The sequence below is a fragment of the Oryx dammah genome, unplaced genomic scaffold, assembly GCF_014754425.2.
Source record: "Oryx dammah isolate SB20612 unplaced genomic scaffold, SCBI_Odam_1.1 HiC_scaffold_5, whole genome shotgun sequence".
Lineage (NCBI taxonomy): Eukaryota > Metazoa > Chordata > Mammalia > Artiodactyla > Bovidae > Oryx > Oryx dammah.
Window position 1 is genome coordinate 44,464,031 of NW_024070189.1, and position 15,016 is coordinate 44,479,046.

General features: G+C 44.8%; 1 protein-coding gene across 1 annotated transcript in view; it reads right to left on the minus strand.

Annotated features, from left to right (window-relative positions):
- GALNT10 (polypeptide N-acetylgalactosaminyltransferase 10) overlaps nt 1–15,016 on the minus strand; it is a 230,941-nt gene that overhangs the window by 117,555 nt on the left and 98,370 nt on the right. The window contains exons 2-3 of the mRNA XM_040241469.1: nt 11,870–11,972; nt 8,552–8,690 (exon numbers count right to left, since the gene is read on the minus strand). Of these exons, the coding sequence (XP_040097403.1) occupies nt 8,552–8,690; nt 11,870–11,972 (242 nt within the window). The remainder of the gene's footprint in view (nt 1–8,551; nt 8,691–11,869; nt 11,973–15,016) is intronic.

The window sequence follows — 15,016 nt, forward strand, 5'->3', positions numbered from 1 at the left end:
AAGCTTTGAACTTATAAATTCTATTTTCAAATCATAGTATACCACATCACAAATAGTACAGAGAATGTTATAACAGTATACTATCATTTCTTTCCTCTAACCTTTATTGTGGGATACATTTTTATCTATACTTTTAATACAATAATAGGTTATTTTTTCACACAGTCAGATATCTTTTTAAGATTTAAACAGCAAGAAAAAATAGCATATATATATATATCTACATAGTTACTATTTTCAGTGATCATTCTTTGAGAATGAAGGCTCCTATTTCCATCTGATATCTTCTCCTGTCAAAGAATATCCTTCAGCGTTTCTGTAGTATAAGACTGTTCTGATGAATTCTTTCAGCTTTTTTCTAATGTCTGAAAAGTTTTTATTTTGCCTTTATTTTTATATTTTCACTGGGTAGGGAATTTTAGGTTGTCAGAGTTTTACCTTTCAGTACTTTAAAACAGTTGCTATGCCATACTTTTGCTTGTGCTGTTTTCAGTGAAAATTCTGTCATTCTTATCTTTAGTCCTCTGCCTAGAACAAGTTTTATTTCTCTGGCTATTTTAAATTTTGTTCTCTTTATTGTTGATTTTCAATAATTTTACTATGATATCTTGGTGTTGTTTTATTCATGCTTTTTGAGATTAGTTTTTACTGAGCTTCTTAGATGTACAATTTCATAGTTGTCATTCACTTTGGAGAACTTCTGGCCATTAATTCCCTCTTCTTCTTCATGGACTCCAATCACATGAATATTCATCTGTTTAATGTTATCAACACTCATCAATGCTTTTTTCATTTAAAAAAATGTTTTTTTTCCACTGTTTTTATTCTGAATAATTTCTTTTCCTCACGTTCACTATTTTTTTTTGTGTGTGAACTATCTGTTCTGTCATTCATCCCATATATTGCATTTTCCATCTCAGACACTGCTAGTTTCATTTCTAGAATTTGAGTCTTTTAAAAAAAATATTCATTTATTTATTTTTGGCTGTGCTGATTCTTTGTTGCCGTGTGAGCTTTTCTCTAGTTGCGGCAAGCGGGGGCGACTCTTTAATTGCAGTGCTTGGGCTTCTCATAGTGACGGCTTCCCTTTTCGTGAAGCAGGGGCTCTAGTGTGTGTAGGCTTCAGCAGTTGTGGCTCCCAGGCTCTAGAGCACAGGCTCAACAGCTGTAGCGCATAGGCTTAGTCACTCTATGGCTTATGAGATCTTCTCAGATCAGGGATCAAAGCTGCGTCTCCTGCATCAGCAGAAAGGTTCTTAACACTGAGTCAACAGGGAAGCCCAAATTTGACTCTTTTTACATATTCCATGGCTCTAATGTTTTAAACACATGGAATACTGTTATAATAAGTGTTTTAGTGTCCTCTGAGAATTCGAAAATCTGCGTCAACTTGGGGTCAATTTTGATAAGAGTATTTTCCTAATTATTGGCCATCTTTCTCTACTTTTTTGCACGTCTCATAGCCTCTGATTATATTTTACTTTGGTTGGTGCTGAATATTTTGTTATAGTTTCTTGAGCTTTGTCCTCGGAGGAAGTTACTTGGAAACAGTTTGATCCTTTTGGGGCATCAGTCAGTTCAGTTCAGTTAAGTCACTCAGTCGTGTCCGACTCTTTGCAACCCCATGAATCACAGCACGCCAGGCCTCCCTGTCCATCACCAACTTCCGGAGTTCACTCAAACTCACGTCCATTGAGTCGGTGATGCCATCCAGCAATCTCATCCTCTGTCGTCCCCTTTTCCTCCTGCCCCCAATCCCTCCCAGCATCAGGGTCTTTTCAAATGAGTCAACTCTTTGCATGAGGTGGCCAAAGTACTGGAGTTTCAGCTTTAGCATCATTCCTTCCAAAGAACACCCAGGGCTGATCTCCTTCAGAATGGACTGGTTGGATCTCCTTGCAGTCCAAGGGACTCTCAAGAGTCTTCTCCAACACCACAGTTCAAAAGCATCAGTTCTCCAGTGCTCAGCTTTCTTCATATTCCAAATCTCTCATCCATACATGACCACTGGAAAAAACATAGCCTTGACTAGACGGACCTTAGTCGGCAAAGTAATGTCTCTGCTTTTGAATATGCTATCTAGGTTGGTTATAACTTTTCTTCCAAGGAGTAAGCGTCTTTTAATCTCATGGCTGCAGTGACCACCTGCAGTGATTTTGGAGCCCCCCAAAAATAAAGTCTGACACTGCTTCCCCATCTATTTCCCATGAAGTGATGGGACCAGATGCCATGATCTTCGTTTTCTGAATGCTGAGCTTTAAGCCAACTTTTTCACTCTCCTCTTTCACTTTCATCAAGAGGCTCTTTAGTTCCTCTTCACTTTCTGAGATAAGGGTAGTGTCATCTGCATATCTGAGGTCATTGATATTTCTCCCATCAATCTTGATTCCAGCTTGTGTTTCTTCCAGTCCAGCTTTTCTCATGATGTACTCTGCACAGAAGTTAAATAAGCAGGGTGACAATATACAGCTTTGACGTACTCCTTTTCCTATTTGGAACCAGTCTGTTGTTCCATGTCCAGTTCTAATTGCTGCTTCCTGACCTGCATATAGGTTTCTCAAGAGGCAGGTTAGGTGGTCTGGTATTCCCATCTCTTTCAGAATTTTCCACAGTTTATTGTGATCCACACAGTCAAAGGCTTTGGCATAGTCAATAAAGCAGAAATAGATGTGTTTCTGGAACTCTCTTGTTTTTTCCATGATCCAGCAGATGTTGGCAATTTGATCTCTGGTTCCTCTGCCTTTTCTAAAACCAGCTTGAACATCTGGAAGTTCACGGTTCATGTATTGCTGAAGCCTGGCTTGGAGAATTTTAAGCATTACTTTACTAGTGTGTGAGATGAGTGCAATTGTGTGGTAGTTTGAGCATTCTTTGGCATTGCCTTTCTTTGGGATTGGAATGAAAACTGACCTTTTCCAGTCCTGTGGCCACACCTGAGTTCTCCAAATTTGCTGTCATATTGAGTGCAGCACTTTCACAGCATCATCTTTCAGGATTTGAAAGAGCTCAACTGGAATTCCATCACCTCCACTAGCTTTGTTCGTAGTGATGCTTTCTAAGGCCCACTTGACTTCACATTCCAGGATGTGTGGCTCTAGGTGAGTGATCACACCATCGTGATTATCTTAGTCATGAAGATCTTTTTCATACAGTTCTTCTGTGTATTCTTGCCACCTATTCTTAATATCTTCTGCTTCTGTTAGGTCCATACCATTTCTGTCCCAGACTGGTCTAGAGCACTGTTCAGTTGAGGGCTAATTATTGCCCACTGATGCAAAACTCTTCTAAGTACGAGATCCAGTTCTCCCTGAGCTACAGATTACAAGGTTTTCCAGTCTGAGTGGAGGAAAGAGGCACAATTTCCCGCACAGTGTGAGAGGTAGTGCTCTTTGCTCCCATCCTCCGAGGTGGCTCCTTTCCCAGTTTCCCCACACCCATCAGCACAATCTACTGAGTACAGGGGATCTGTAGGTCTCTGCAGATCAGTCTCCATACGGCTCTCTCCTCTCCAGTCCTTTGTCTGGTGAACTCTGGACTCTCAGCTCCATCTTTTCAACTCAGGAAGTCCTCAGGATTCTGCCTGGGGACTCCCCCTGCAGCATGGCCTAGAAAGTCTAGGAAACAAGTTGTGAGGTCCTTGTAGGATTCTCTCATTTATTTCCCATCTCTTGGAGATTACTATCCTTCATTGCCTGAAGTCCACAGTTTTCAAAACCATTACTTCATATATACTTTTTGTTTTCTTTTCGTTGTTTCAGTCATGCAGGTAAACTTGGTTCCTGTTATATCTTGGCCCCTAAATACAAATTTTATGTCTACATGTACACTCATATTGGGGCATTATCACTACTGCTACTTCTACTACTACCGTAGCAGTAACTGTGATTGACTTAAATTTCCTGTGCCAGCAAGTTATCATTTTTTTCAGAGAGAATATTTAATAAACATATGTCAAAGGTAATAGGCTACAACTCCCTCCCTTGCTGCCTTTGTAGCTTGTTGGGGATGTAAAGGCACTCAATAGAATCCAGGCCTATTATAACAATATGAGCTTATAAATTCTTTTGAGGAAACTGAACACATACCATAAACTAACCATGTTGACTGAACAAAAAGCAAAAAGGAGCATGGAACCAGGAACCTGGTATACTTGGGCCTTTTATTACAACAAGGATGCCATTCAGTTCATTCATTACTGAAAGCTATACTCATGGACTGGAAAAGGCAGGTCAGGATTGTAGGCTGCTTTCATCCCCAACATGCACAGAAGAAGCTGATCACCCATCAGAAGGGTTCGCCCAGGGATCTTTAGACCCAGGACGCTTCCAGCAGTTGGGACTCCATTGCCATCAGCTCTGTGCCCTGGATGAGGCTCCATGTGCAGTTGCAAACAGGCTACCAGGGCCCCCCCCAGGGGAGAAGGAAAGTGAGCCAGCCCACCAGCCATTCTCTGTTCCTGCTCCCGTGGCAGGAGGTGCAGAGGGCAAGCCTGCTCAGAGCCAGCTGGCCACCTCCCCTGTGCAAACCCAGCCAGTGGGGCTGTACCGCTCAGTCTCCATTCTCCGTGGCTATACGGTCCCCCACGCAGCTTCTGGAGGAAGTGAACGCGGCTGGCACAAACAAACAACCCCTCAATTCTGTTCCTGACATGCTGTTGCCAAAATTCAGTCTGAAGGAGTAGAAGGCAAACATAAACCTCAGCTCCTGCCGGAGAAGTTGTTTAAGCTAAAAGAAACCAGAGAGACTGAGCCGCTCAACTGCTCTAATTTCCTCGCACATTTCTGCTGTCAAACTCCAGGAGAGATCCCCCGCCCACTCCACTTCCCTGGAAAAAGAAAAAAGTTCTTCAAGAAACCTGTCAACTCATTTATGAAAAATCAGCTTCCACGACAAGATTCTAAAAGAGGTGGGGGGTGGGGAGTGTGAGAAGCACTGGATTTAGCAACATCTTTCACCATAACTTGGATCTGGCTGGGTGGGTGAACTGGTAATAGAGGAGCCTTAGGCAGAAATCAAACCCACCCAGAACTGGGCTTCCTTCCCTTAAACCCAGACCCTGAACCCCTCTGCCAGGCTGGTGAAGCTCATGGTCACTTCTCAGAATAATGCTTACAAGGAATAAAATAAAATATATGAGCTTATAAAGGAAACCAGTTAGGCTGAAATACAGTTATCAAAATAATAAAGAAATTTGAAATAGAATCATAAATGTGCTTCTTCACTAACACATTAGATGACAAGATCAAGTGGAAGTTCTTAAATCTACCTTCATCCCAAAGCAGTGATGAGTATCTGTGACATTTCAAGATATCTGTAAAGCGATGGGAAACTAGATGATTTCTTTTGGTGACATCATAGGTGCTTCATTGCCTACATTCATAACTGAAGCGAGCACTAGATTTCAGTGAGAGGTTCACGAAAAGAAAAATGCAAAGTTGTTTTCCCTCAAGTTTATAGACCCTCCTGAATTCTAGTCACAAACCTCTCTGTGGGTCCTGGGACTCCTTGAGTAGGAAGACCTTTCTTTTTCTTGGCTGTTGGGAGGCAGCACTGCACTGGGAGACAAAGGGGCACATCCTCACCCTGGCTTCCCCTCTAACAGCTGAGAGACTCACCCCGTGAGTCAAAGAATGTGCGTTGTCTTGCCTAGCTCTCTACTTGCAATGAGGGCTTGCAAAGGTTGGTGTAGGGTAGGGGTGTCCTCTGGGGTTCCAAAGCACCCTATGCCCGCCCCATCACTGGTTCTCATCTGTGGTGTAATGACCTGCTTCTGCCATCTGCCTCCACCTCTTGTTCTACGGCAGCAATAAGGGCTCATTTAGCATTGTGTTCCTGGTATTAAGAACAGGGCTTGGTACACAGAAGACCATGAATATCCATTTACTAGATGAACAGATGAATGAGTGGATGAAAACTTCTCTCTCATTGTAAAAAAATATTCCTTATTTTACACCAGCAGTTCTCAACCCTATCTACATGTGAGAATCACATCCTGAGATTTTAGAAAATCCTGAGAGCCAGGCTATACCTCCAGAAATTCAGACTCCAGTCGTTGGGCTGGGGCACCAGTTTTTGTATTTTTTAAAACCACCCCAGGTACAGCCAAAGTTGAGAGACTACAGAACCACAGAGCAGTGGCTGAGGTGAGAGTATAATGCTCCCATATGAACTTTCCTAGACTTAGAAAGATGAAATTAGTGCAGAAACTGAACTCTGCAAGGGGCTAAACATAAATTGAGTTTCTGACCCTCAGAGTCAGGTCACAGTTCTGAATCCAGCAACATCCGAAATATCTGAACTACATTTTCAGACTTACATGAAAAAATCCCAGGCTTGATAGTGAAGACCATGAATCAAATTGCAAGCCCTGCAAGGCCCCTCACTCCTTCCCCTCACTGTAAGAAATCCTTGCAAATTCTTACAGGTCTGGGCAAGCAGCACACCTTTTCGTGAAAATTCCTAGTTGTGTGCTTTCCTCATCTATACAGTGGAGATGATAATAATAATGCCAACCTTAAAGTAATGTTGCAGGGACTGAAAGATGTAAGGGGCCAGAAAGCATTTTTAGGTAGCCAAACATACTACCAAGATTCTTTATTATTATACTCTACCAATTGAGCTCGTAGAGGTGGAAAGACCTAATGACTCAGATTCTAGGTCAGACTCTCTGCATTCAAGTTCTGGCACCACCTTTTACCAGCTATGTCATCTAATACTAATTATTTAACTCTTTGGACCTCATTCCTCAGGTGTGAAATGGTGATAATAAAGGTACCTATCTCCCAGGGTTTTGGGAAGGTTTGGCTGAGTTAATGTACTTAAAGTACCATTGGTTCTAGGCTTGGTAGATGAAGACTATTACATTTAGAATGGATAACAACAGGTCCTAATGTATAGCACAGGGGACTATATTCAATATCCTGTGATAAACCACAATGAAAAGGATATTAAAAAAAGAGTGTATATATAAAACTTGAGCTTTGCACCAGAATCACCTAGAGGGCTTGTTAAAACACTGATGGCTGAGCCCCTACGCAGAGCTTTTGATTCAGTAAACCTGGGCTGGGATCCAGAAATTTGCATGTCTAACAAGCTCTGCTGGCCTGGCAACCACACTTTAAGAACCATTGACTTAGAACAATGCCTGGCATACAGTAAGTATCTAATAAGTGTTAACTGTTACTATCTTTCCCTGGCCTCTATTTTTGTAGTCCCCGAGCAAAATAGTTTCTGCTCCACTGCTACTCATAACAGCCTTCATGAAAAAAAAAAACTTAAAAAAAATTTTTTTTTTATTTTGTAATCGGGTACAGCCAATTAACAATGTTGTGATAGTTTCAGGTGAAGAGTGAAATGACTCAGCCATACATACATATGTATCAATTCTCCCCAAACTCCTCTCCCATCCAGGGTGTCACATAACATTAAGCAGAACTCCCTGTGCTATGAAGTAGGTCCTTATTGGTTATCCATTTTAAATAGAGCAGTGTGTACAAGTCCATCCCAAATTCCTTAACTATCCCTTCTCCCTGTCCTTCCCTCCTGGCAACCATAAGTTCATCCTCTAAGTCTGTGAGTCTCTTTTTGTTTTGGAAGTAATTCTGAAATCTGCTAGCAGTGGTCCCCAAGGTGTGGACCCCATGAACACCACATGGGAGCTTACTAGTAATGAAGGTCTTGGGCCCCCACCCAGATCCACCGGATCAGAAAGTATGGGGTTGAGGCTCAACATCTTGTGTTCCAACTAATGGCCCTCCTCGTGATTCTAAAGCATAGCAACTTTAAGACATACTGCTCTATTAGAAAGTCACCATGACCACCACAATACTTCTTTCAAAAGTGAAAGGCACGATGGCTTAAGAGTAGAGTTTTTGGTTGAACTGGAGCTCAAGAACTGACTCAGCTTCTTAGTCACTGTGTGGCCCTACATGAGTTTCAGTACCCCTTTAAGCTTCAGATTCCTCATCTGTAAACATGGGCATCATCATGGGGCCTACATTGCAGGGAACTGACATGACACAAAGTGCTTGGACACACATTACGTGTTCAAAGAAAGTTAGCAGTCACTGTTATCTTTTTAATCATGATTACATGTATGCTCTCAAAATGACTTGGGATAGCTTATAACCAAGACACAGACATAAAGGTGCATAGGACAGCTAAAATAAAGAGTAAAAAAAAAAAAAAAAAGAAATAAAAATGTCACACACAGAAGGTGGAGCGAGGGAGGGCTGAAACTGTTGTTGCACTTGTCTTGCAAAGTGAGGTCTGGACTTCCGTGTGGGCCAGAGTCGAAAGAGGAAATACAGAGATCCTGGTTTCCACTGCATGAATAGAGGAAGGAGACCAACTCTTTAGGGGAGACAATACCATCCCTTGGCCATGCCAGCTCTAAATTCTAGGAGAATCTGGTTACAGGAACCTGTGCACAAAGGCCCTGGATAACAGAGGGAATCTCCTCCAGCAGTCCTTTATGGACCTGTTTCTTTAATCCTCAACGAGAGTCAAGGGCAAAAATCCTTAGATCCCAGATGAGAGAAGTTACACTCACTTTGGGTGCCGAATGTCAGGGAGAGAGCGATTCAGGGAGATTTTATCGCTGACGTAAATGTTAAATCCATTTTCTCGGTACGCCTGGTCCACTCGCTCAGCATAGGTCAATGGGAAGGGCCTCCCTTGTTCTCCATCTCCTAGGAGCAAACAGCAAAATCAGGGTTACCAATTAAATGCAGTGGGAAAGGGAAGAGGAAAAACGTGCTTAAATCACCAAGAAAAGACTTTACACTTGATACAGAGTGTTTCTCCAGATTCTGCAGGGCTAAAGAGGGGGAGGGAATGACACTCAGACACGGCTGTGTCATGCACTGCAGCTCTGTCCTCCTGTAACCTCCACAACAGGCTGTCAGGGTGGACACGTGAGCTCTCATTCTACAGAGAGAAAAGCCGGGACTTGGGACTTCCCTGGTGGTCCAGTGGTAAGGAGTCCACCCGCCAATGCAAGGGTCACAGGTTTGATCCCTGGTCCAGGAGGATCCCACATGCCATGGGGTGACCGGACCTGCATGCCACACTGCTGAAGCCAGCGTGCTCTAGAGCCAGGGCGCTACAGCAGGAGAAGCCGCTGCAACCAGGAGCCCCCACGCTGCAACGGGAAGGGAGCCCCGCACTGCCACAGCTGGAGAGGGTCCAGTGTGGCAACAAAGGCCCAGTGCAGCCAAAAATAATAAATAAAATAATGCAATAAAAAAGAAAAACCAGGACTCAGAAAGGTTATAAAAGTAGGTCTCTGGGCTCCAATGCCCATGCTTCTCCCACCCTCTGCCAGGAGCCCCAAACATCCCTGACCCTGGAGTCTGCCCACCTGGTTGGAGGTCAGGTCACCTGCCTAGGAGCTGACCCACCTTGGGCCAGTCACACTACCTCCAAGAACTGTAGCTTGTTCCTGTCTGGTACCCACACCATCCTGAGAAAGTCAAACGAGAGGCTGCACACCCAAGAATTTTCGGTAAAGATAAACCCTATTAACCATGTGAGGAAATACTGTGATTCCTCTCCAGGCGACTTGAACTTTACATGTAAATCAACATTGCCACAAATGATCAAAGATGCTTTGATTTTTTTTTTAAAGCCAGCAAACTAATGACGATCTGCCTTGCCTAGGCCTGAAAGTGTGGCTCTTAGTTGGGGATCTGGGTGGATCCAGTGCCCGCTTTCCTTTCTCTGTACAAGCCATCTGGGGAAAGAGTCCCTGATGCTCCAGGAAATTACTCTCTGGGTTTCCGGGGTGCAGATGGTATGTGCTAATGTCCCCTAACCCCTGCAATAATAGACCAAGCACCTGCCATTGGCGACAGTGTGGAAGAAATGGTAATAGAATCAGCTAACTGAAAATCATCTCATCTTCTGGAGCCCATGGCCTGAGCAACACCCCGTTTACTTTGCAAAATAAATGATGTCAACATCAGCATGATGAGAAGGTGCACGTAGAGAGGTGGAGCCTGTGGCAGTGCCTTCTCTGATCCAGCCCGACGATGGAGAGGACTCTGCTGCCTGTAACTTGTATGGCTCTGCGATAAGACACTGCTGGCCAGTGCCCAGCATGATCCCACAAGGGACACAAATGCCACAGGCAGACAAAGAAGGGCAGAAGCATCTGTTTGGGCGGGGAGGGAAGCTCTGGTGGAGGGGGCAGTGCAGGAGAATGATTCTGAGTTCAGGCTCTGGAGCTGCATTGAGTGGAGTTTGAAGCCCAGCCCTGCTGCTCCTGGCTATCATCTTGGGAGAGCCTTCAGCTTTTCTGTGTCTTGGGTTTTTCCCTTAGTGTTCATTGGGATGAAAAGGTTCAGTGTGATGATTAAGGGGGAAATGCAGGGGAAGACAGAGAAGGCAATGGCAACCCACTCCAGTCCTCTTGTCTGGAAAATCCCATGAATGGAAGAGCCTGGAAGGCTGCAGTCCATGGGGTCTCTGAGGGTCAGACACGACTGAGGGACTTCACTTTCACTTTTCACTTTCCTGCATTGGAGAAGGAAATGGCAACCCACTCCAATGTTCTTGCCTGGAGAATCCCAGGGACAGGGGAGCCTGGTGGGCTGCCATCTATGGGGTCGCACAGAGTCGGACACAACTGAAGCAACTTAGCAGCAGCAGCAGAGCAAGATGCCTGGTACACAGTGAGTGTTCAGCCTGGGCTGGTTACTATTATTCTTAATAATGTCACCACTTCTTACTCTTTTCTGGCTAGTTAGCCCAATGTTCTAATAATTCTGGTATATGTGCCTGGGAAATTAGCTCTTTTCAAATGTTTCCTTTCTTAAACTAAGCAGCATTCCAACCCTTCATTCTAAATCACTGGCAGATGTGTCTTTGGATTTCCCTGACCACCAGTTACTATGTCAGCTCTACTCAGAGCTTCTTGTAATCTGGTTTTGTCACACTGTAACATTTTCAAACAGAAAATCAATGGTGCTGGGTACCTCTGATATAAAAATGAATAAAATACAAATCCCTTCTATTTCTTTCCAGTATTGTAAAGCTATACTTTATCTGTCACCTTCACAATAATACCCTTTGGTTATCAAAGTGGAAGCATGAGCCCTGAGGACAGAGGGGAAACCGAGGCTCCAGGAGTCTGGAATTTATCTGAGGGTCAGATGGCTGGTAGGTGGCGTCAGAGCTGCTCTCCTGGCTCCTAGGCAAGCCCTTTGGAGACGACTCTCCACATGATTTCTGTATATCTCACCTATTCCAGCTCTGCAGTGGAACAGGAGCTGTTCCAAAGGCTAACCAGGTGAAGAAAACTTCAGCAGAAGCCCACTAGTTTCAGTCAACCTTGTGGCTGTGATGTTGGGGAGAGATCAAGTCAGCCCTCCAGACCTGGGTTTAAGTCTTAAGCTTGCCTCTATCTCACTGAATGTCTGCAGGTAAATTACCCCACCTCTCTGAGCTCCAGGTTCCTTCTCATCAAATGAGCTACAAAGGTTGGTTAGGGGTTTCATCAAGAAAATGTGCAAAGTGTGGATCGTGGGCCTTTTCGCTGTTGGTGTTCAGTAAACGTGGGTTCTTATTCTTACTGCTCTTCATTTTAGTGGTAACGAATCTTCCAGGAGGGAGACATTTTCTATCACCATAGAGGTTTCAGGGCAAAGGCCTGAAAGCAGTGGATCTGATGCTGTGAATGGAGAAAGGGGTCAGCTAACAGGTAAAGGAGGGGAGAGGGCTGGCCCTGGGAACCAGGGGAAGGGATAATGGCAAATGGACAGGGAGTCAACAGGAGGTCTGGATGGCCCCATAAAACACACACACACACACCCACACACGTGCAAGCACTCTCCAGGGGACCCTCCCGTGGACGCCCTGCCCTTCGTACCTACGCGCTGAGCATCCCTCTTGATGGCTTCTTTGTCGTGCCAGTCCTTCAGTTTCTGCCTGTCTCCAAAGAAAAAGCTCTTCTTTGGTTGATTGTGTGAGCCCTTAAAAAAAGACAAAAACTATGAAAAAGAAGAAAAGGGAAAATAAGTTTAATAACAAAGAGAGCCAGCAAGTACGTGGCCTAAGGGATGAATGTCTGCCACCAGTGGTTCATTTATTAATGCCCTCAGAACTCGGTTACTCCTGCCCACCTGTGCCAGCCAGGTGTGCCAAGTTCAGAAAGATGACACACAGTGCCCACCCTCCTGGGACTTACAAACCCGTGGGAGAGAAGGCAGATGAACAGATACTCCTTTTACAGAAGAGAGAAAGCGGTAGGTATGACACTGTCTAACAGAAATATAATGTGAGCTACCAAGATGAGCCACATATGTAACTCTACTTTTTTTAAACCAGGTGAAGTGAGTTTTGATAATGTATTTCATTTAGCTCCATACACACCATCGAAAGTAGGGGTTCCCAAAAAACTGTGGCAAAACTGTCTTCCATAAAATTGGTCCCTGGTGCCAAAAAGGTTGGGGACCACTGATCTAAAGTAAGATCATTTCAACAGGCAGTGGAAGCAAATGTTGAGGTTAAGTCTATGTTCCTTTTTGTGTGTGTACTGAGTCTTCAAAATCCAGTGTGTATGTCACACTTGTGGGCATCTCAGTTCAGCCTCCTTCCAAGTGCTTAAGAGCCACAGCTGCCTAGTGGCTCTGCACTGGATGAGGCAGAGGAAATGAACCTGGGGTGAGAGGTTCTGAAAAAGAGCTAGAGGACTTCACTTCCACCTGGGAGAACTGGGGAAGGGTTCACGGACACTGGGGCCTTTGGGCTGGACTTCAGATAAGCTGAAATGAGAGGCAGGCAGAGCACACACCCTGGGCGGGTGGAGCATGGCAGAGTGGGCTGGGCTTAAGGAGCACAGGAGGAAGAGCTGGGTCTCGGTCATCTCTGCAGTCCCAAAGAAGGCCCGGTCCCAGAGACGGGGAGCAGCTGGCAGATATATGTGGAAGGTCTGAACAAGTGCTCAGATGACTGAAAGAAAACAGGAATACACAGGAGAGCAGCCCCCAGAGGCTGGAGCTGAAGACATTTATTATGTGTTCCAGGAGGGGAGTCTGTCCTGGTGGGCCTGTTAAGGAAGCAGTTTCCCAGAGGCTGCATTCCAGCATCTGGGGTCATCAAAAGGTACCAGATGCTTTCCCATGCCAAGAGTCAGGCCCCAGGGCTCAGTAAGAGTCTTTCCAAGGTGACACTGCTCCACACTGCTGTTTGTATCTTCTATGTTCACCTAAGTAAGAACAGCTTTCCCCATGACCTTGCCCTTAAAAAAACCCGCAGACCTGCTCATGCTACTGTGGCATGCAGGATCCACTAGTCCTATTTCCTGTATAATTACCTACGAAGGCCCTGAACGCGTGGTGTGCTGGAACATTAGCACTAACAAGAAGCCACTGGAATAAAATCATCCTCATGCCTGTTCATTAAGTCCCTGGCTGATCCTCACATTAGCACATTTTCCCCAAGGGCTCAATACCCCTACAACAGCTCTAATGATAATAATCCTTGGCATTCCCTCTCCTGAAGACCTCTCTGACATGCAGGAAGAAAATTCTGAAAGTGGACATGCCACATGTCATGGTTAGAGATGGAAAGAAAACTGCAAAAACAAAGGTCACATGCCTGCAAACAGTTCTCAGGGTCTTAGAAATCACAGGAGCTGAGTGGGAAGTTCCTTCAGGGGGTTTCAACTGTATTGAGCCACATTTCTGCAGGAGACACCTCGGTGCTGCCTTGAGAAGATGGAGACTGACAGTAAGAGCTTGACCCCTGCACTTCAGTCAGACCAGCAATGCATGTGTCTGTTTCCATACCGGGGTTCTATGTGAGATTTCATTTCTAAAGGTCCTCTGCTAAAAACAAACTGACCATCAAGTCTCCACACAAGCAAACACATCAACTCAAAAACTGATCTGGGGCCATTGCCCTATTTCAAAAACAGGGAAATTAAGTCTTGGAATGGAACAGGGATATGCCCACGTTAAGCACTCTACCTCTAGATGTCAGGATTGGTCAGTTAAGGGTTGGTTAGCAATCTCTCCTCCAGCCTACCCTCCCAATTCCTTTTCCCTCTTCTGCTACCCAAAGACTGAGAACTTCATTGACTATGTTAGGTCACTGGTGGAACTAAAGAGGTTCTGCAAACCCAGGCTGTCTTAATGGGAGGAACCAATCTAAAGTGGTTCTTTCAGTGTGAACCAGCAGTACTCACAGCAGTTGGGAACTCATCAGAAATGAGCCCCCTCCAGGAAGCAGCAGCAGAAACTGGGTGTGGGGCCCAGAGACTTGGGTTTTAACAAGTCCTCAAAGAGATTCTGATGCACGCTCCCATTTGAGAACTACTGGTCTAGAATTCAGGACGTCATAAGCCTGCCTGGTCTGTGCTGGTCAAACCATACCTGGGCTATTGTATCCTAGGTGAGCAGATTATTCATCATCAAAGGTCACAAAAAACCTTAGACATACGTGGTCACTGGCAAAAACGATCTGGTGGTTTTTGAGGATTTTTTTTTTAACTGCCAGTGTTGGGGCAGGGGGAAATAGGGCTTCCCAAGGAGCTCAGTGGTAAAGAATTTGCCTGCCAAACTAGGAGACGTGAGTTTCATCTCTGGGTCAGGAAGATCCCCTGGAGGAAATGGCAACCCACTTCAGTATCCTTGCCTAGAAAATTCCATGGACACAGGAGCCTGGTGGGTGGGCTACAGTTCATGGGGTCACAAAGACTGTGATGTGACCTGGCTCTCATCTCTCATTTGTGTTATTTTCCTGGCTGCAGTGAGTTTGCAATGGGCTGCCACATACAGATAAGCATGAGGAAGATTAGAAACTATGTTCTATGAGAACTTGGAGATGAGAAGCCATGGGAAACACGGGAGAGTTTATCTTGTTCTAGGAGGCCCTGAGGCTAGTGTGAGAGCCAAGGGCAGAAGTTATTGAATGCCTGAGGGGTTAGCTGAAAACAGAGAAGGAATTCCAAAAGGTGGCCTGGTCTTAAGATGAAATAGGCCCACTTGGAAGAAGATGTTAGGGGAGGCCAGGA